The sequence below is a fragment of the Macrotis lagotis genome, chromosome 1 (assembly GCF_037893015.1).
Source record: "Macrotis lagotis isolate mMagLag1 chromosome 1, bilby.v1.9.chrom.fasta, whole genome shotgun sequence".
NCBI lineage: Eukaryota > Metazoa > Chordata > Mammalia > Peramelemorphia > Peramelidae > Macrotis > Macrotis lagotis.
In genome coordinates, this window is record NC_133658.1 from 286,211,992 (window position 1) to 286,232,743 (window position 20,752).

At 38.9% G+C, this 20,752-nt stretch overlaps 1 protein-coding gene across 2 annotated transcripts in view; it reads left to right on the forward strand.

The window, feature by feature from the left end:
* LOC141505181 (guanine nucleotide exchange factor VAV2) overlaps positions 1-20,752 on the forward strand; it is an 81,941-nt gene that overhangs the window by 18,093 nt on the left and 43,096 nt on the right. For both annotated transcript variants that reach the window (XM_074210757.1, XM_074210758.1), the window contains exons 3-5: positions 16,729-16,828; positions 17,160-17,255; positions 17,631-17,699. In XM_074210757.1, the coding sequence (XP_074066858.1) occupies positions 16,729-16,828; positions 17,160-17,255; positions 17,631-17,699 (265 nt within the window). The remainder of the gene's footprint in view (positions 1-16,728; positions 16,829-17,159; positions 17,256-17,630; positions 17,700-20,752) is intronic.

Consider the following 20,752-nt stretch of genomic DNA (forward strand, 5'->3'; position numbering starts at 1 on the left):
TGCATCCTGAATGCTTTATACCTTTGCTACAAGTAGTCCATCATTTTTCTGGCATGTCCAACTACAAAGTTCTGTGGTCATATTTGGGGTTTTCTTGGCAAAGACAAAGGAGTAAATTGCCGGTTCTTTCTCCAGCTCATTTTACAGATGAGGAAACCAAGGCATAGAGGGTGAAGTGACTGTCCCAGGGTCACATAGCTAGTAAGTGTCTGAGGCTGGATTTGAAATCAGGAAGAGGAGTCTTCCTGACTCCAGACCTGTCACTCTATCCACTGCACCTAACTGTCCCTTGAGAACAGGGGGCAGTTTCATTGTCTTTGTATCCTGAATGCCTTGCACCTTATAGGCACTTCAATGTTTTCAGAGAACAAAAATAGAGAGAGAGGAGGGAAGGGAGTCTAGGAAGACTGGGGAATAATTAAATTGGAAAGCCTTTTTCCTCAGAGCTGAAGCCTATCATTAACCCCATCAGCCTCAGAGAGTATTGATATTAAGTCATGTAAGAGTTGTCTCCTTAGACTAGCCATCAGAAAAGGGAAGTGACTTGTTCATTGACAAGTAGCAACAGCCTCTAAGTACCAATGGGTGCTTTCACCCCTTTCATACTTCACCTCAGACCTTTAAGGAAGGTCCAAGGTAATGTAAGCAGTAAATTAGCAGAGTTAATTTTCAAACTCAGGACACCTGAGCTCCAGTCCAATGTTCTTCCTGCTTTATTACTTGTTTCCCCAGAGTAGACTCCAGATTCCTAGGCTAACTCCTTCCACTGCTTCCTTCCTCTTTAGCTGTAAGCTCCCGGGGGGTTGGGGTTATTTTTGTTGTTTTTGTATCCTTGGTGCTTGCCACCGTGGCTGACTCTCTGCAAATACTTGGCAATCAAATTTAGCTGAGGTGGCCCTTACACTTTCAGAATCTACAATCTAAGCAAGTCAAGTTTAACTAGACCTCTCAGAAAGTAACTCTGGCAGTCTTCTTGTTGTTATTTAATTGTTTTCAATCATGTCCATCTTTTTTTTTTTCAAGGCAAATGGGGTTAAGTGACTGCTCAGGGCCACAGAGCTAGGTAATTATTAAGTATCTGAGGCCAGATTTGAACTCAGGTACTCCTGACTCCAGGGCCAGTGCTCTATTCACTATGCCACTTAGCCACCCCATGTCCATCTTTTCATGAGCACATTTGGGGTTTTCTTGGCAAAGATGTCAGAGTGGTTTGCCATTTTCTTTTCCAGCTCATTTTTCAAATGAGGAAACTGAGGCAAACAGGGTGAAGTGACTGGTCCAAGGTCATACAGATAGTAAGTGTCTGCTAATATAGTACTGGTCATCTTGACCACAAGACAATACTATAGAATGAGCTTTAAATGAAATAATGGCTCCTTATGGTTCCTATAACTCCCCCATCTTCCCAAAGTCAGAGTTTGTTGTGGATAACTTATAATCATCTCCAAGAGGCTTGCTGCATTCACAGTAACCTTTGATGTAAAAATGTGATGGAGATACTTGTCTTGTTTTGTGTTCTCAGAATCTGACCAATTTACATGTAGTAGATGCTTAAGAAGGTTATTAAATTAAATTAAACCTTGGTCCTAAAGAACAGGGAGCTAGCATATTAGTTTCTTGAAGGTTAGTGTTGATGATTTATGAATTTTATACTTAAATGAATGTTTTAACTTAGGCAACTCAAATTGCTTTTTTAAAATATATGTATTTAAGAATATGTTTTATCGATGACTTTTGCTCTTATATTCCAGTTATGTCCCACTGTCCCTCTTCTAACTAAAACTCCTTTGTGAAAAAGAAAAAGAATTAAGCAGAAAATCTGATATAGAAACCTTGACTGATAGTATATTAAATTTTGCCCTGATAGCCTTCTACTTCTGTAAAGAAGGATAGAGAATGGATTTTTTTAATGTTTTCTAGAATTACCTTTGGTTTTCCCCTTACTTAGAGTTCAACTTACCATTAGTAATCATTTTATTTCCTTTGTTGTAGTCATTGTGTATATTGTCCTCTTGGTTCTGCTCATTTTGATCTGAGGTCCCATGTTTCCCTGAACTCTTCCTGCTTATGATTTCTTAGTTATACAGTAATATTTTATATCATTAATCAGTAACCACTTGGATGCTTGATAAAATTTCAGAATATAAAGGAAAAAACAAGAATTGTCCTTACTCTTAAGGAGTTTACATTATAACTAGAGAGAAAGCATGTATGTTTAATAGGATCATACAAGATACATAAATAGTAGTTTTAAAACTGAGACAGGAAGGTGGAAAATGGGAATGGACTCCTGCAGAAGGGGATGTTTGTTCTGAGTAGTGAAGATGATAGGATGATAACTTAGAATTAAGAAGGAGTTGTATAGATCATCCCATCCAGTCCAACCCATTCATTTTTCATGTTAGATCACTGAGGCACAGAGCAATTAAGTGACTTACTCATGGTCACCCAATAAATATCAGAGGCAGGATATGAAGCCAGATTCTCCCACTTCCATGTCCTGCTTTCCATTCATTATGCTATGCTGCTTCTCAGGAATTCTGAGTTGTGGAGAGGAACAGGAAAGCATTCTTAATAATTGACATAATTGACAAGTGCAAAGTGACAAAGATAGAGGATGCAACATTGTGATCCAGAAACAGCAACTAGGGGGAAATTAGGTGGTGCAATACATGGAGCACAGGTCCTAAAGTTGGGAGGACCTGAGTTCAAATTCAACCCTCAGATACTTACAAGCTGTCTGATCCTGGGCAAGTCATTTGATCCTGTAGCTGGAAGGAAGAAAGGAGAAAAGGAGGGAAGGTAGGAGGCAACTAGTAGTTCTGTAACAGAATGTTTCAAGGGGAGTGATATATTGGAAGATTGGTAAGTAGGGGGAGATCAGATGGTGCAGAACTATACATTTTAAACAAAGGAATTTCTGTTTATTCCTAGAAACCAATAGAGGGCCACTGGAGATTATTGACTGAAATTGAAGTGACTTGGTCATATTCTTTAGGAAAATCACTTTAGCAATTTTGTGGCAAATGGATTGGTTTGGGGAAAGACTTAAGGTGTGGAGACCAATTAGAAGTTTGTTGAAATCTTACGATGAACAGGCATTGGAGGTCTAAAATAGGGGGTTGGTTATTTGAGCATGACAAAGGTCTTCTTGTATATAATACTATCAAGGTAGAAATGGCTAGATTTGACAATTGATTGAGTAGAAAAGTCAGAGATGACATCCAGTTTCAAAGGTTGTCTGAGAAGATGGTAATTATCCTGGACGATAATAGGGAACAATAGGAGAGGGTTTAGGAATGGGATGGGGATGAAGATAATAACTTATGTTTTGAATGTTATCTTCTATTAATTTGTGGGATGTCCAGTTCAAAATGTCCAAGAGATAGTGTTATAGGATTAGGGTTCAGGAGAGATGCGTACTAGATATATGTCATCAATATAGAGATGACATAAGAAATGTATTTTGCATGACTACAAGTAAAGCCTATGTAAAATTGCTTGCCTTCTCAATGGAATGGGGGAAGGGAGAGAATTTGCAATTCAGAGATTAAAAAAAAGGAATGTTAAACTTGTTTTTACATGTAGGTGGGGAGAAATAAAATATTAGATTATTTTTAAAAAATAGAGATAATAATTGAACTAATGGGAGTTCATGAGATCACCTAGAATAGAGAGAAAAGGGAAGCAAGCCTGGGACAGGGGCTTGGGATCAACCATATTTACCTCATCATGCATAAAAATCAATTAAAGGAGTTAAAGAAGCAGTAGTCAGAAGGAAAGGAGAACCCAGAAAAAGCACCAGCATCCTGACAACTTAGAGAGAAAAGAGTGTCTAAGAGGGGAAAGTGATCAACAAGGATTAATACTTCAGAGTCATCAAGAATGATTGAGCATACTATGGGAATGATGTAAAGACTATCAAACTGCCTTCTGCCGGAGATGGGGGGAAAATTGTAAAACTCAAAGTCTTTCTAAAATTAAAAAAAATGATTGAGAAAAAGATGTTAGATTGGACAATTAAGAGATTTCATTAACTTTAGAAAGGACAGTTTATGTCCTTTCTAAACTGTACATGTACAGTCTATCAGATTGTTTGCTCACATAAGGAGGGTGGTAGAAAAATGTGGAACCCAAAAGCTTGCAAAAAATGAATGTAACCTATCTTTGCATATAATTGAGAAAAAAAAAATTTTTTAAAGGGGCAGTACACTGGCTTGTGATTGGGAGTCAAGTTGCAGAAAGTATAGAAGAGCAGGAAAGGAGAGGAAGTCTTGATTACTTTTATGAATAGTTTAGCCAAAAAGGGGAAGAGAAATATAGAATGATAGCTAGTAGAGATGGAGATTCATGTGAGGGTTTTTTTTAAATGATAAGGATAGGGTGGCTAGGTGGCACAGTGGATAAAGCACCGGCCCTGGAGTCAGGAGTACCTGGGTTCAAATCCGGTCTCAGACACTTAATAATTACCTAGCTGTGTGGTCTTGGGCAAGCCACTTAACCCCATTTGCCTTGCAAAAACAAACACCTAAACAAAAATAAAATGAAAAGGATACATGGGCAAACAGCAGGGAAGGAACTAGTAAATAAGAAGAGATCAAAGATTGGAGAGACTGGAGATGATAGTAGAGTTGTCTACTGGAGGATGGAAAGAGAAGGCAGCCAGGGTAAATATGTAGGGATTGGCCTTGGAAAGACTGGGCCACTTCTTTAGAGACTATAAGAAATAGATGATAGCTGATCTCAGAGGAAAATGAGGAAGGGAAAAAAGAGAGTTTCAGGTGAGTTGCCTTATGTGCAGTATGAGGTAAAATTTTATATTTATTTCTAAAGGCTAATAGAAGGTCACTGGAGCTTATTGAGTGAAGGTGAGGTGACTTGATCAGACTTGTATGTCAGAAAAATTACTTTGGCAATTTTGTTCCAAAGGATTGCAAAGCTAAGGGCAGGGATACATTAAATTCATATTCCTGAATTTTTCAGTCTTTCCCCAATCAATGGGCACTGACTTTGCTCCTATTGTTTTCTTGCTATGTTTTCTTTTCTTCTTTTTTCTTTTTGTTTGTTATCTAAATAATTTTTCCCCTCTCTTTAACTTCTTTCTTTTTTTTTTTTGATATCTATAGAATTTTTCCCTCTCTTTAACTTCTGGGGGATGGGGGGATGGGGAGTTAATCTCTTTATACTGATGAATAAAAAGATTTTAGTCACTTTTCTTACATAATTCCAAATTGAAATCAGATCCCTTGAATCACTGATGTATTGAATCATTTCAAAGTTACATCAGCACTGAATCAGTATGCTTCTCTTCCCCACAGCCTCCTCCTAAGTAAAGTATTCTCCTCTTTTATCATTTTTCCTATTTTGCACAAAATGAAGTGAGACCTCACCATTGTTTTTATTTTACATTTCTTGCTATTTGTGATTTGGAGCATATTTTTATGTGACAATTTTTAGTTCCAACTGATTTTTTTTCCTAAAAATGAGGGGGTCCATCATCCCACACCTGGAACTTACATTACCAACAGCAGTTGTTTTGAAGAAATAACTAGTCTAGAGGCTGCTAAGTCACCCTGGAACCTGCCCAGTAAAAGAATGGATAGTATAGTCCTAGTTGCTAAATCTGATGTGGAAACCTGCCCTTTGGCCAGGATACGAAGAAATAGCTTGACAAACTTGGGGTCCATCCAGCTGTTGAAACTACATTGAGCAGAAATTCACTGTTTAGCTGACCCCCTTATACATAGTCTTTTCCTGGAATGTTCTTTGTAAAGATACCTCCCTCAAGAGAACCCTTCCTCTCTATAACTCTCTATAATACTTCCTCTATAACTGGCTACTTCCTAACAGGACTGTCTGGCTTTTCATGAGGCCAAGAAGAGATATATCTTGTGACCTCGGGAAGGTGGGGGAACTTTGTTCCACTGATCTTTTCCTTTATGGTGGGGTCTGATGAAGCAGATAGATGAAGCAATAGAAATATTCATGGAAGAATACATCACAATACTCTGTGCAAACATGTTACTAAGGACACACATACTCAAGAATCAACTCCTGGCTATACTACTAAGACCGCCTTCCCATGTCATCACTTTTAATTAGATGCTGGTCATTGGTAGAGCTATGGAGAGGTTGAACTGGGGGTTAGGGTGAGGCTAGTCAGCTGAATTTTAGGATTCTAATTATTCCAACCAAGAAAAATTCAGACTTAACAGATATCCTAAGTAGTATTTTCCCCTGGCTTCTGCTATCCTGAAACTTAGTTACATCTTGGCCCATCAGTCCATAAATTAAACAAGAAAAGGCATTAGGAGATACTATTGACTTAGGTTGCTCCTGTCTGCCTCTTCCCTGCCCAACTTCTTCATTCTCATGCTTTAAACCTTCAGTTTTCTTAGTTGAGAGAGCTCTAGTTTGCATCATTTTCTCCCACCCCTAATTTTTCCTCATAACTCTTTGCCTTTCCAAAGCTCAACCGTCCTTCAAGGACCAAATAAAAAATTCACCTCTTTAAAGACATATCTTTCTTCTTTTCTCCTGTCCATGGTGATCTCTTCTTTCTTTGAACTGCCATGGGGCAAACACTTTTGTATTGCTCCTAATTGTCACTGTGAGGTAATGGAAATAAGACTTGGGAGTTGAAGAACTTGAGTTCAAATCTTAGGTCTACTGCTTATTAGTTATGTGACCTTGTTTCTCTCTAGACTTCAGGTTCCTTATCTTTTAAAATGAGAGGTTTAGATTAGATGATACCTAAAATTCCTTTCTATTTTAAATCTGGGATCCTAGAACTAGGTGATCTCCAAGGTCTTCCTAAATTAATCGTTTTATATGCCATATGTCCGATGTCATCTTCCAGTTGACACTCTAGGTGCCCTTAGTAAGCACTATAGAAATGTTAGCTGCTGTTACTATTATTCCTTCTTTTTTCTACTTCTAGTTATATCTCCTATAAGATCAGTAAAATGAGATGAACTAGATCAGATTCATTTTAACCATTTTGTGTGTTTCTTAGATCCCTTGGCAGTTTGGTAAAGCCTATGATTCTCTTCTCAAAATATTTTTAAAGGCAAAACATTAAATACATAGGATTATAAAGAAAATGAATTTTTTTGAAATAAAGATGGAATTTTTTTCTCATCCAAGTTCATGAACCCTTTGAAATCTATCCACAAACCCCCTGAATTTCTGTGGGCTCCAGATCAACCCCTTTAAGATCTCTAAGATCCCTTTAGGCTTTCAACCGACTGTGTTTTGAGTTTCTTTCTAATTCTTATATCTTAAAGTCACTTCTAGTTCTAACACTGAATTGAAAAGCCTGTTCCTGTTGTAACATGCTATAAGCCTCCCCTAAAAAGAGTGTGAAAAATCAGAGTTGCAAAATATTCCCAAAATGAATAACAATGGAAAGATTCTTCAAGCCTGAGGCAGTTGTTCCTTGTGGGTGAATGGTCCCCAGCCCAATCTAGAGAGCTTTCTGCCAATGACTGGTCTAAGCCAAAAGGAAAGTTCAGAGATCATCATACTGAAAAAGAAATGGGAAATGGTCCAAAGGATACAGTAGGAGCACAGACCTAAGGGAATTTATCCATCACAATTCATCAGGTCTCCCAAGTCAGAACCTCATCCAGAGTTCAGAGTCCAAAAGAGAGGATTATTTACAGAGAAGGACTGGAAAGTATCTATACTTGGTAACTTAGCATTCCAGATGCCCACCAATGCTGAGGAAAGGAAAAAGATGATAGCTTTATATTTTATGGCTATTTTAGGTCATGGGTCACAGAGTCTTGTACATTTCTTCCTCACTAATAATTCATATAGATGGTATGTACTGTGGGTTTAAAAAGCACAAATTGTGATTGCTGTGCTGAGCAAATGACAACACCTGCCTCACTGGGAAAAGAATTAGGCAATTTAGTAGACTGAATCCTATATAAACTGACCTCTTCAGAATTTTAGATTATCTTCTGTGAGTAAATAAACAATAGTATTAGGATAAGTTTGGGTTGTTTGTTGTTTTTCTTCAATTGATATTTTATTTTATTATTCCAATTACATTTTATAAAAGTTTTTCAACATCGATCCACATACATATGCATCTTTTTTAAATTACACAATTTCCTTCCACTCTACCTTCCTACCCCCCCTCCCCTCAGTGGCTAATAGGTGAATATTGTATATTCACATTTGTGTTTATAAGTTTGAGTTGTTAAACAGAGAAAAGGATCCTGAAACAAAGGGATCTCTCTACCCTAAGGAGTGCTTTGTACCCAGGCAGCATTGTTCAGGGAAAGAATTGCTTTTTGGAGCATTAGGACTAGTGCCAGAGGTACAGCACAAGCTATGTTATACAAAGAAAGAACTGTACCACCTAGGGCTTTACACATGATGTAGGAATCTAGCTCTTGTTTTGTGCTCACTATATCCATGTTGTCTAAAAAGTTTTGGGATGGATTATGATCTCTCTCTCTCTCTCTTCAAATCTTTGATGGCTTATCATGAGGAAGACAGATTGGATTTATTCTGCCTAGAACCAAAACTGGGAAGGTAGATTTCACCTCACTAGGAAGAGATTCCTAACAACTAAAGTTTTCCAAAAGTTAAATGAACTACCTTGGGAACTAATCTATCTCTGAATGTCTTTAAGTAGAACTTAGATGATCATATATTGGATATATTGTAGACATCACTTCATCAGGATACTTGCACAGGTTATGAATGATGGACAATGATCTCATGTGTTCCCTGTCACTAGTGGAATGAAGCAAGTCTGTGTGCTTGCCTGCCTCTTTTCAGCAATGTTGTTTGACACCTTCAAAGAAGATAAAATGGCATCAAAGTCAACTACCACACTGATGGTAAATTATTTAACTTGAAAAGACTACAAGCCAAGACTGAAGTAAAGGGAGAAATTTTTGCTTGCAGATGATTGTGCACTCAATGCAGCCTCTGAGACAGAGATGTAAAAGAGCATGAATATATATTCTCTGCCACTGGTGCTAATTTTGATCTAACAACACCAAGAAAACATTCTACACCAGCCAACACTGCACCATTGATATGTAGACCCATCAGTTATAGCAACTGGAGAAATTTTGAATGCTTTAGATAAGTTTACTTACCTTGTGAGTAAGGGATGTCCACATAGAGGAGGAGGTTGACCCAAACATTGCCAGAGCTAGCTCATTGTTTGAGAGGCTCCAAAGGAAAATTTGGGAGAGAAGAGGTATTAAGTTGCCAACCAAATTCAAAGTTTACAGAACTATTGTGCTGATCTCATTGTTGTATGCCTGTGAAACCTGGACAGCATATCAGTGCTGTGCCTAGAAATTGAACCACTTCCATTTACATTTTCTCAGGAAAATTCTGAAGATCATCTGGCAAGATAAGGTACTGGACACTGAGACTAAAGACAAATTGCCAAGTACTCAAACTCTACCACAGAGAACACAACTCTGATGGACTGTTCATGTTATTCAAATGTCAAAAGTACTATTTTACAGAGAACCAACACAGGGCGAGTGTTCACATGGAGGTCAGAAGAATAAATACAGGGACACTTATAAGGTCTTTCTGAAGAACTTTGATATTAATTGTGTGCCATGGGTGACAATGGCACAAGACTGCCCAACATAGCTTGCTCTTATCAAAGAAGGCACTGTGCTCTGTGAGCAAAATTATAGTAGATAAAAAAATTGTGAGATGCACAAATTTAGACATCTCTACTCCAAGTGTTTACATGGACGGTTTATGCCCAGCCTGTGGTATTGATCTGATCAGCCATGGTCAGGTGCACTATACTTTGATCTCAGCATAGTGATGCCATTTTGAACCTCTTTAACCACAAAGGACAACAACCAATCATATAGACAGGATTTTCTACTCAAATATGGATTGTATGAGATCTACGATTCCATAAAATTGATCAATGAAATGTGTTTATTTAAATGCGCACTCTATCTTGCCTCTGATGTACACACACACACACACACAAGATAGGTCAGGACCAAAAACAGCACCCCCTAGTTTTGTGCTCAAATTTTCCTCTCTTACCTCTATTTCTGAACAGATTCAAATTCCTTCAAGTCTCCCTTTCTCCTTCCCTTTCTCCTTTTCCCTTTTTTTATTCCATCACCTTTCCCTTCTTTCCTGTAATATTCTAAGATTGGGCACTATTCTTGCCTCTTCTTCACAAGCTGTTAACTCTCCTACCCAAAAAAGAGAAGCTACAGCCTTAACCCTACTGTGAAGGACTAGTTTGCTCTACTAGGAATCAGGACCAACACTCAGGCCATATAAGTCCAACAGAGTCACTTTCTTTTTCTACATTAATTTTCTTTCTCATTGTGAGCTGAATAGATTGAAGACTTTGCTATCTAGGGGGCTAATTTTTCCAAGTTTCAGACATTCACTCAAGAACTGATATAGTCAGTGCTTATAGAATACCAGTTGTGATTGCTCTCTCTACTCAGTGGATGGCAGAAGCTACCTCACTGGGAGAAGAATGAGCCAGCTTCAAGGGCTGAATTATGCATGATCTGAGCCTTTCCTGAGTCTTAAAGTGTCTATCAAGTAACCCAGAGAGTCAGTAAACAAATTTTTTCCTGAATAGAAAAGAAAGACTTGACCTATTTAAATTCTACTTAGTGTTGAAAGAATTTTTTTTATATTATCAATATAATTGAGGGTAAAGAAAGAAAAACATTGGGGATATAGTACAGACTTCAGAATTGTGGAGTAAGGGAAAAAGTGATCTGGAAATCAGGGGACCTGGACTGTCTTGAATGTGCCACTAACTTGCTCTTTGACTATGGAAAAGTCTCTTCTCTGAATTTCTTTTTTCTTCTTTAATAAAATGGAAAAGAGCCCTTTTTTTAATACCATTATTTGTTATCGAGACACCCAGGTGGCACAGTAGATGGAGAGCTAGACCTGAAGTCAGGAAGACCTGAGCTCAAATCCCACCTTAATTATTAACTACTTTGAACTTGGATATAATCTAAGTTATCTGTCAGCTTAAGTTTCTTCATCTGTAAAATGGATGTAATAGTAGTACCTACTGAGGTTGTGAGGAAAAAATGAGGTATTTGTAAGGCACTTTGCAAAACATAAAACTTTAAATAAATGCTGGTTATTAGTCTTTTATTATTTACTTTTGAATGAGTGAATAACTGCTATTAACTCTTCCTCTGTGTTCCATGTTAGTGTTATAAATACAAAAGAAAAAGCAACCCCTTGCCATCAAGAAGCTCCCATCCTGGTTGGAGAAGCAATATATATTTGGAAGTTGTGGCCAGCAAAGGGTATTTTAGTTTAACAAGTTATACAGATGGGGAATAGAGTCATGGTAGTTTGATGCCTATTTCCTATAATAATGATAATATTAATTTGATTATGGTTTCAAACTGGAATGTAGGGAAGAGGGTTAGGGGAAAGGTACCCCATGTCAGTAAAAAGACTAGTGAGAATATCATTGGGAATGAAGTGAAGTCAACCCCAGATATAGTCAAATACCTGAAGCCCTCATCCACCAGGCCAGCAGAAAATGAATTTTTGTGGCATTCATTTCTTTGATTAATCATTGTGTTCTTCTTTGATATGTTGATAATACATCTTCACCTTTTTTGGACTTCAGTTCGATGATATGCCTGGTCAGTTTGAGAATAACTAAGATTCAGGTGGGCAGCTTCAGTGTTCTAGTCTACTACTCAACTATGAATGAGTAGAAAAGGAGGGGAGCTGATTATGGAGCAGGAGTCAGACAGCACCATACCCCCGGAGTATTAGGAAAGATTCTATAGAAAAGAATCTCTAGAGTAAAGGAGAAATCCTTGTGTTTTGTAATAGTGAAGGATTTATGTATATTCTAGATCCATCAGACTATAAAGTCAGAGAGAGTAATACATAGATATGAAAGTGATTTAGAAAGTCCTTCTGCTACTAAAGTTTCTTTCATTGGTTTTCTCCAAAATCTGGCTTTCCTTAGGGTAGAAGTCAGGAATTTCATTATGTTGTGATTTAGGAATTCCCCTTCTCAACAGGAAGTGTGGGTTTACCTTGGAGTATAGATTGACAGGGCCTTTTAGACAAGGGCCACTGGCAGGTTGGAGAGTGATTGTACCTGAGGAAAAATGGGGAGGAAACCCTAAGGATATTGTGACATCTCTCCTAAGATTTGGGAAATGTCTATTAATTCCCCTGCTCTATTCTTGCCCTGAAGGTTTCCAGATTTCCTGAGTAACAGGGGGACAGTAATGGGCAGCTCAGTGACATTTTAAAACCTGATTATAAAGTTTTGGTCTGCCCAGACCCATCCGTCTGGGTACTAGAGAGGCAGGGAACAAACTGAATATTGTTTTGATTGGTGGAGGCTGACAAATCAGTTTTCCTGAACTGGCATCTGCTTAAATTTCCTTCAACCTCTCCCTCACTTCCATTCACCACAAAGGAAACTAAGGCTTGCTTTTGTTCTGAAAAGAAAAATTCTTCTAATCAATTGTACCAGAATTCCCAGTTTAATAGTGTATTTGCTTGAGATAAAGCCAAGGGTCAGATTCCTGTCCTGGGCAGCTTCTGGGCAGAGCCTCCTGCACAGTTATGAAAAGCAAGTTCAAGCAACATTGGTGACATTATACATCACTACCATATTGTGAGACAGTTTATGTTCCACTGAATAGTTTTAGACAAGACAGGATCTCTTGCCGACTCTTTTCCTGTTGATTTTTTGCATTCTCCTGCCACACAGTGGCTTCTTCAAATCACGCCTCACCAACCTTGAAGCCTGTGAAAAGTGCTGGGCAGAAGGAGCAGACTCTTCCATTCATACCCAGTGAAAGCTATGCATTTGAGGAGAGCTGGGAAATGCCTCTCAAGAAATGCCCCCCCCATGCCCTGAAGCCACCTCACACACTTGTTGTGTGTGAAATGATATCACTAGTGCTGAGTGTAGGGGAGAGAACACCAGATTTGATGTCAGAGGGTCACTGTTTGAAGTTTGACCCGGCTATCTGTAATGCCTAGGAAGAATCAGCATGGTACCATGGAAAGGTTCTGGTTTTGCAGCTCCTGGGTTCAAATCCTACTTCTGTTATTACCTATTTGACAATTGGAAAAATCACCTAACCTCACTGCATCTGTTTTTTATTTTTATTAACTTAATCAACAAGCAACTGCTATGTGCCAGACACTGGGGAAACCAGATGAAAATTTTAAGATGAGGAAGTTGGATTAGATTGGCTTTTAAGTACCAGCTCCAAGTCTATGTTCCTATGACCTGTGAGACTCTGGAGAAGTCACTTAATCATTTTAGGTTTCAGTTTCTTCAACTAAAGTAAAGGGGTTAGATGGAAGATATGCAAGTTCCCTTTCAGTTGAAAGCTTATTTGATCCCAAAGTGTATTCCAGGACTGACCATTGATATTACTATGGATTTAGGAAACAAGCTTTTAACTTTGATACAGCACAGGAATTTGGGGCTCATTCAATCCTTAGACTGGACTTTTTTATATCCTTAAACACTCACTCAAACCTACCCACCTCCTTCTAATATAGCCCTCAAGAAAAAGACATACCAGCTGCAGCCTTCAGACTATATTTCACAAGCCAATTTTAGTGTAAGCCACACAATCACAATTAGAGATGGAGAAAGAATGATGAGATCATCTTGTTTGGGTTCCCAGGCATTGCTCCTAGCTTTCCCAGGATGCAGATGTAAATGGAAAGCCTCCAAGCCTTTATCCACAGAGCCTAACTATTCTATCAAATGCCTCCTGATTCCAGGGTCTTGGATCACACTATGATATGCAGATACATGGTATATGAAGGTCTGGGGCCTTCAAGGAATACTTGCAAGATAAATTCATCTGTATTTTCTGATCTGGTGTTCACAGATTTCCTGACCTATATCTCTTAACCAAAGAGGGAAAAGAAGGAAGAAAAGTGCATTTTTGAAAGCACATTTTAGGGCTACAGCTCCATCAAATCATCATAGCAGTGGAATGAGGAAACATTCAATATTGATGCACTTATTAAGTTGCTGTGTATTAGTTGCATTACAAGGGAAAAAAAGAAAAGGAAGGTTTCCTTGACCTCAAGGAGTTTATAATCTAGTCAGAAAAAAGATGAACAACCAAGAGAACAAAAGGAGGCATTGCAGACTCAAGTGCTGATGATGTAGTCCAGCAGTTTAGATTCTGGTCATGAAAGACTTCAGAGGAAGGAAAAAGTACAAGGGGCAGGAACTGTGAGAAAGATTTTTTTGCAAGAGGGGAAGGGAGAAGGAAATGAATAGAGAGAGAGCAGTTGAAGCAAAAAGAAGAAACAAAATGAGCAAAAGTAGTGGGGATTGGAGGTTCCAACATCTCAGAGTGGAAGGAGACCTCAGAAGTACACTCCTGAATCCAGTGCCTTGGATCACATTATGATACACAGCTTTCTGGTACATGAGAATCTGGTGGAGCTGGCTCGGGCAAATCCATTTTGTGCTTCCTAATCTGATGCTCACAGCTTCCCTGACCTGTATCTCTTGACCAAGGAAGAGAAAAAGGAAGAAGAGTATAACCTGAATTTGTGTCATGAATTCCCTGGGCAGCATCTCTGACAAATGGGCCCATGACCTCTTTGTTTGAAGACCCCCAGAGATGGGGAATTTGCCTTTCCTAAGGGGTAGCCTTCTGTACTGCTGGACAGCTCCCATTAGCAGGAAGTTTCCTTTCTATCAAACTAAACTTGTTTGGGCTGGAGGGGTTTGTTTTTGGTTTGGGGATTGGCCACTTTTACCCATTGCTCCTAGGTCTAACTTCAAAAGGAGAATTTAAAAACCTATTCCATGCAATAATCCTTTAAAGTCTTGAATATAGCCCAGAAATCCTTTCTATATTCACAGTTCCTTCAAGTGACTCATCTATGACAAGACTCCAGGACTATCACCATCCTTGTCACTATCCTCTTCATAGTTTCCAGTTTCGCAGCACCCTGCCTAAAATGTGTGACCCAGAACTGTAATCTAGATAGAATCTGACCAGGATAGAGGGCTGTGGGAATATCACCTCCCTCCTTCTATCAACTGTGGTGGCTTTAATGCAATTTAATTAGTTTTTAGTTTTTATGATCCCAGATTTTTTTTTTCCGTTCACATGAACTAGGTTTCCTCACCTTGCTAATTCTGTATTTGTAGAGACTGAGGCTGTACAGGTATCTAGAATACAAATTCAGGAATTTCCAATTATTCTTATTATATTTTATCCTTTTAAATTGGATCCATTGTTCAAGTCTGTTGATCTTTTTTCCTTAACTGAATTAGTAGAAAGAAGAGTTGGGGGGGGGGGGGTTCCAGGAGGGAGGAGGGGGAAATAGAATTGAGTTAAGTATGTCAGACCACTGTGTAGAAGGTTCTGAAAGCCCTTGTGTTAGGATACTCAGGGCAGAAATCAGCCTACCAGTATCCATGCCCTGAAAGGTATCATGGAATCAAAGCAGCAGCTGGTTTGTACCAGTTTTGGTCACCTAAATGATGCTGAACAAACACTTTTCTTTCTCTCTCTCTCTCTCTCTCTCTCTCTCTCTCTCTCTCTCTCTCTTCCTTCCTTCCTTCCTTCCTGCAAGGTAATGGGGTTAAGTGACTTGCCCAAGGTCATAAAACTAGGTAATTATTAGGTGAATGAGGTCAAATTTCAACTCAGGTCCTCCTGATTCCAGGGCCAGTGCTCTAGCCACTGTGCTACCTAGCTATCTCCCACCCCTGCCCCCAACCAAACACTTTTCACAAAAAATGAGGCCTGAGAGGCAGCAAGCATTAGGCCATTGAAAATACCTAAACCAAATGGTCACTTAGTCCCCTTGGACTTAGCTATTCCTGACTTGTGTAAATCCACTCTTTTACCTGTGCCATTCCCATTCAGGACCCTTCAAGAAAAGTTATATCTTTTTAAAAGTTGCATACTGCAGTTTTTAGGAATGCTAGTCTTAGAGAAATGAATAACAGTTAATTGGGAGCAAATTCAGAAGAGACTCAGTGAGCAGGCTATTTAGGAAAGAAGACTTGCTCAACACAAGCACCTTTCCCATGACTGAATGCAAGTTGTTCTTAAGATTGGACAGATCCCTAGTATCTGGGGCAGAGAGCATTAGACAATCTACCACAATCTATCCCTGCCCCGAGGGGAGGTGGGAACAGGAATGGGGAAGAGCAGGGGTACATATCAAAGGTTCTATCTAACCCAGATAAATTTTTTAAGATAAATTTTAATCATTAAAAAATAGAACTATAACTTTTATTGTTAAGCTATTATAATATAATTTGTTACAAATATGTATTTATTACACACATAACTATATGTGCATACAAACACAATTTTAATAGTCAGTAAGCATTTGTTAAATGTTTACTGTGTCCTAGACACTAAATTCTGAGAATACAAAGAAAGGCAAAAACATTGTTCCTACTCTCAAGTATTTCATATTATAATGATAGAGACAATATGACTATATATAAGATTTATAATCAGTGTTAATGTAAAGTAATATCAGAGGCTCTAGGTGCTGGGGGAGAGGGAGAGCTAGGGGAATAGGAAAAGCTTCCTATTAAAGGTGAAATTGGAGGTGAATAACCTCCAGTTAATTAAATTAAAGGGAGCCAAGCAAGCCAGAAAATGGTGGTGATGTTAAGTAGTTCTTATTTAATTTGGAATTTCTTTTTGTGTGATGGTGTTGGTGTTTTGCTCCTTTAAGGCTACTGATCTATGGGGAATACTGCAGCCACATGGAGTATGCCCAGAACACTCTGAACCATCTTATTGCCAATCGAGAAGATTTTAGGCAAAAAGTGGAGGTAATGCAATTGGGGTAATGTGGGAGAAGGGCATCCATTTGATTCAATTTTCCTAACTGTAAGATAGATTATTAAATGTCATTTTGACATCCTATAATGTAGTTCTCACATTCTAAGATCCAGTCCAGCTTCAGAATTCAATGATTTAAAAAATTAGTCAATAGGCTCTTCTTTTAATGGAGAGATCTAAGTATGAGAAGTGTATGAGACATCTAGACTTGAATCCAGAATTTATATGTTTACCCTCGGTTTATGGAGAAATAGAGGGATGTGGGATAATTTTTTCCTGAACCAAATAAACTCACATTTATTCCTCTATGGTCACTCTTAGGAATGCACTTTGAAGGTCCAAGATGGGAAGTTTAAATTGCAAGATTTGCTAGTGGTACCAATGCAGCGGGTTCTGAAATATCACCTCCTCCTGAAGGTAAGTGCCTAGCAACCATAGACCTTGTTTTGAGATTGGCCCTAAAGGAACCCTGAGAATATAGACTTTTGAATGAATGCATCACAGAGTATGAATGATTTGTAAAAAGTCATTGTACATTTGTTAGCTCATCATGGAACATATTGCCTCTTTTGAGGCTCTGCTCAGGATCAACTTGTCACAAGACTTGGGAAGCATGCATAAAGTTCAAGTTTATAATCAAATGCTTCTGATTTGCCTACTAGAGCTAATGTATCAAACTTAAGTGGGTGGAAAGTCCTGCCACTAGAACCAAGCAGTGCAACATGCCAGAATTGTGATATGGACAGTGGTTTATGAAACTGGATTTTAGTAATGCTCCCTCAATCCTTTCAGGAACTCCTCAGCCACTCTGCAGATCGTCCGGAAAGACAACAACTCAAGGAAGCACTGGAAGCCATGCAGGTAGCTGGGTTTATTAGCATAGGAACCAACTCTTTTGAGAAGTCATAAGAAACACCAGCAGGGCAAGACTACCCTTAGAACAGGGTTTTTTTTTAACCTTTTCTGTGTATTATGTCTGATACTTTTTGAATTTTGGCAAATTCTATGGATACCTTCCATGGATCCCCTTAAATCTGTCTCTGGACTCCCTTGTGGGGATCAGTAGCCTTCCCTGGTTTAGAACCATTTTCTTTCTACTAATCTACTAAGTGGATTTATGAACCAGCTGAGTCTGTGTTGGATTCCATACTAGAGGCTATTCCTCAGGAAAACAAACAGGTCTTGTTTTAAGACATTCTCACAAGAGAAGATAGGACCTCTAAGCTTAGTGTATTATGATGAGCTTGTGGGGAAGTGAGTTTCCCTGTCACTGCAGAGTGTCTCTTGGGAGCCTGGGGTATTCTATTATGGGTAGTTCATTGTAGTGTAACGAGGAAAGTGAGACACACACACACACACACACACACACACCACTTTGCATTGCTCTAGGTAAATCTCTACACTCCCAGGAATCTAGTTCCCATCACTCCATGTATGAGTAGGTGCATGATCTATGATACAGGAGAGGGAGTGTGGCTTACTGGATAATGAATTGATTCCTTGATTCAGGAAGACCTAGGCTTAGGCTTAGGCCTGTGCCTCACAAACATCCCAGTCATGTGACCAAACTTTCAGCTCCCAAGTACTTCAGATAATTATTGATCTGAATAAGAGGAAGGTGTTTCTCACCACATATAAGGTAAGATAATAGGTCTGGGCTCTGTGTGTGTGTGTGTGTGTGTGTGTGTGTGTGTACTCTAGATAGGAGTTGTCAGGATTATATAAAGTTCTTTGAAAGCCTTATAGTGCTGTATAAATGTCAGAATTATTGCTATTATCAAAATCCATTTTTAAATGAAGATATTGAAGACCAGAACCAGTGACTTGTCCAAGGTTTCACAGGGAGTAAATGTGAGGTAAGATTTGAACTCATGTCCCTGACCTCCACATCCAGTGCCCTTTCCACTGCCTGACTCACTCATTTACAACTCTGTGTCATTCTAGAATGGATAAAATGATTACTTCACATCACCCCTGTGAAAAGGATATGAATATTTTATAGATGGGGAAATTGAGCATCTTTCAAAGAGATGAAGTGATTTATCCACAAATTAAGTGTAAGAACAAAATTTGAACCTGATCTCCAGACCCCAACCCAGCAAATTTTTCTACCTATTAATAAGTGATGATTTTATCACAGAGGTACACAACAGAGTGTTGTCTGGGTTCTAAGCAGGAAGCTTTGTCCTGACTGGGAATAGGGGATCAGTCAATCCCAGAAATGGCTGATAAGTCATTTAGTTCATAGAACAAAACATCATGTTTTTTATACTTCCCCTCCTTCCCCTCCCCTAGCCTTAACCATCAAAGGAACTGAAACCAGCTTTGGTATCTGAAACCCTATCTTCTTTGCAGAAATTCTGTTTCCTTGACGGGCAGATTTGACCCTGGTGTGTTTTTCCCCTGTTCCCTCTTTCTATAGCACCTCCTTTAAAAGTCTATTTTTGATTCATAGGATCACCTAACTGCTGCCCAACCATTTAATAGCATCACCCCTTTAGCTAGGATAGAGAGATGTTTGGAGTTCTTTAAGTGACTGTTGTCTGAAAAATGTTTTATATATCACTTAACAGTCTCAGCTAACAGCTTTCCTTTGTTCAGACAAGTTCAGGGGCCTCTAGGTTGGGAAGGGAGATTCAGGTTGAATCCATTATTTAAAAATAATAATAAAAGGTTTTGGAGACGTGAAGGTCGTGCCTGCATTTGCATTTGTGTGTGTGTGTGTGTGTGTGTGTGTGTGTTTTCAGTGTAATGGAGGAAATAATAATTCTGAATCTGATATTATGGTAATATAATTCCTAGGACTGTGCTGTTGGAAGGGACCTTGTCCAGCTTCCTTACAGGAATTCCCCCTATAGAGTATCTCTGACAATAGCCAGGTAACCCATGACTGAACAAATAGAGTGACCTTCTGAAGCAGCCAGTCCTGCTGTTAAACCATTCCTATTGTGTGAGTTTGAACTGAGGTCCCATAGCTCCCAAGTTCATCACTTGTTCCAGTGGACCAGAAGTCACCTTACAAAGACTTGGTTTGCTGGGACTATTTCTCTTTATTTTGAATAGCAGTCTGCTTCCTTCTGACTTCCATTCATTCACCCTCATATCCCTTGTTAGGCAGAATCACACAGGCATGGAAAAGGAAGGTATGGTGCTATAGATCATTTTGTATAACCCCTACCTGCTCAGGAAATTTTTGCAGTTCTCATAAGTCTAACCCCATTTTCCTATGGGACAACACTTCAGATATTTGAGAACTCTGATCATTGTGCTTCTAGATCTGTGCTTCTTCAGACATAGTGTCTCCAGTTCATCCAGCTTTTGTCTGTGACACAGTGAGATCATAGATTTAGGGCAGTGATGGACCTTAGAATCTGTCTAGCCCAACTTCCTTATTATACAGGGAGGGAACTAAGGCTCCAAAAAGTTAATTGACTTACCTAAGGTCACATAGCTAATTAAGTGTTAAAAGTAGAATTTGAACTCTGTTCTTCCTGGATCCAATCCAGCACTCTATCCACCTTTTTTTCCACCCTGGTGGTCTTTTTTGGAGTCTGTCTCTGGTTCCTTTGAAAGCTTACCTTCCAGGGACAGCTAGATGGCATAATGGGGTAGAGCACTAGCTCCGGAGTCAGGAGGATGCAAGTTCAAATGTGGCCTATGATCCTGAGCAAATTACTTCATCCCAATTGCCTATAAAAAGAAAGTAAAGAAAACCTGCCTAATTAGAGAATAGTTCTCCAGATGTGGCCAAATCACTTGACATTTACCTTGCCATACTTCTCAGTTATGGGCCAAACTTATTCATCTATAAACAAGTATTTATTACAAGTGTATTGTGGACCAGTATTTGCATTAAGTGCTAAGACCACAAAGAAAGACAAAATGTGGGCACTGCCCTCAAAGGGTTTAATCAT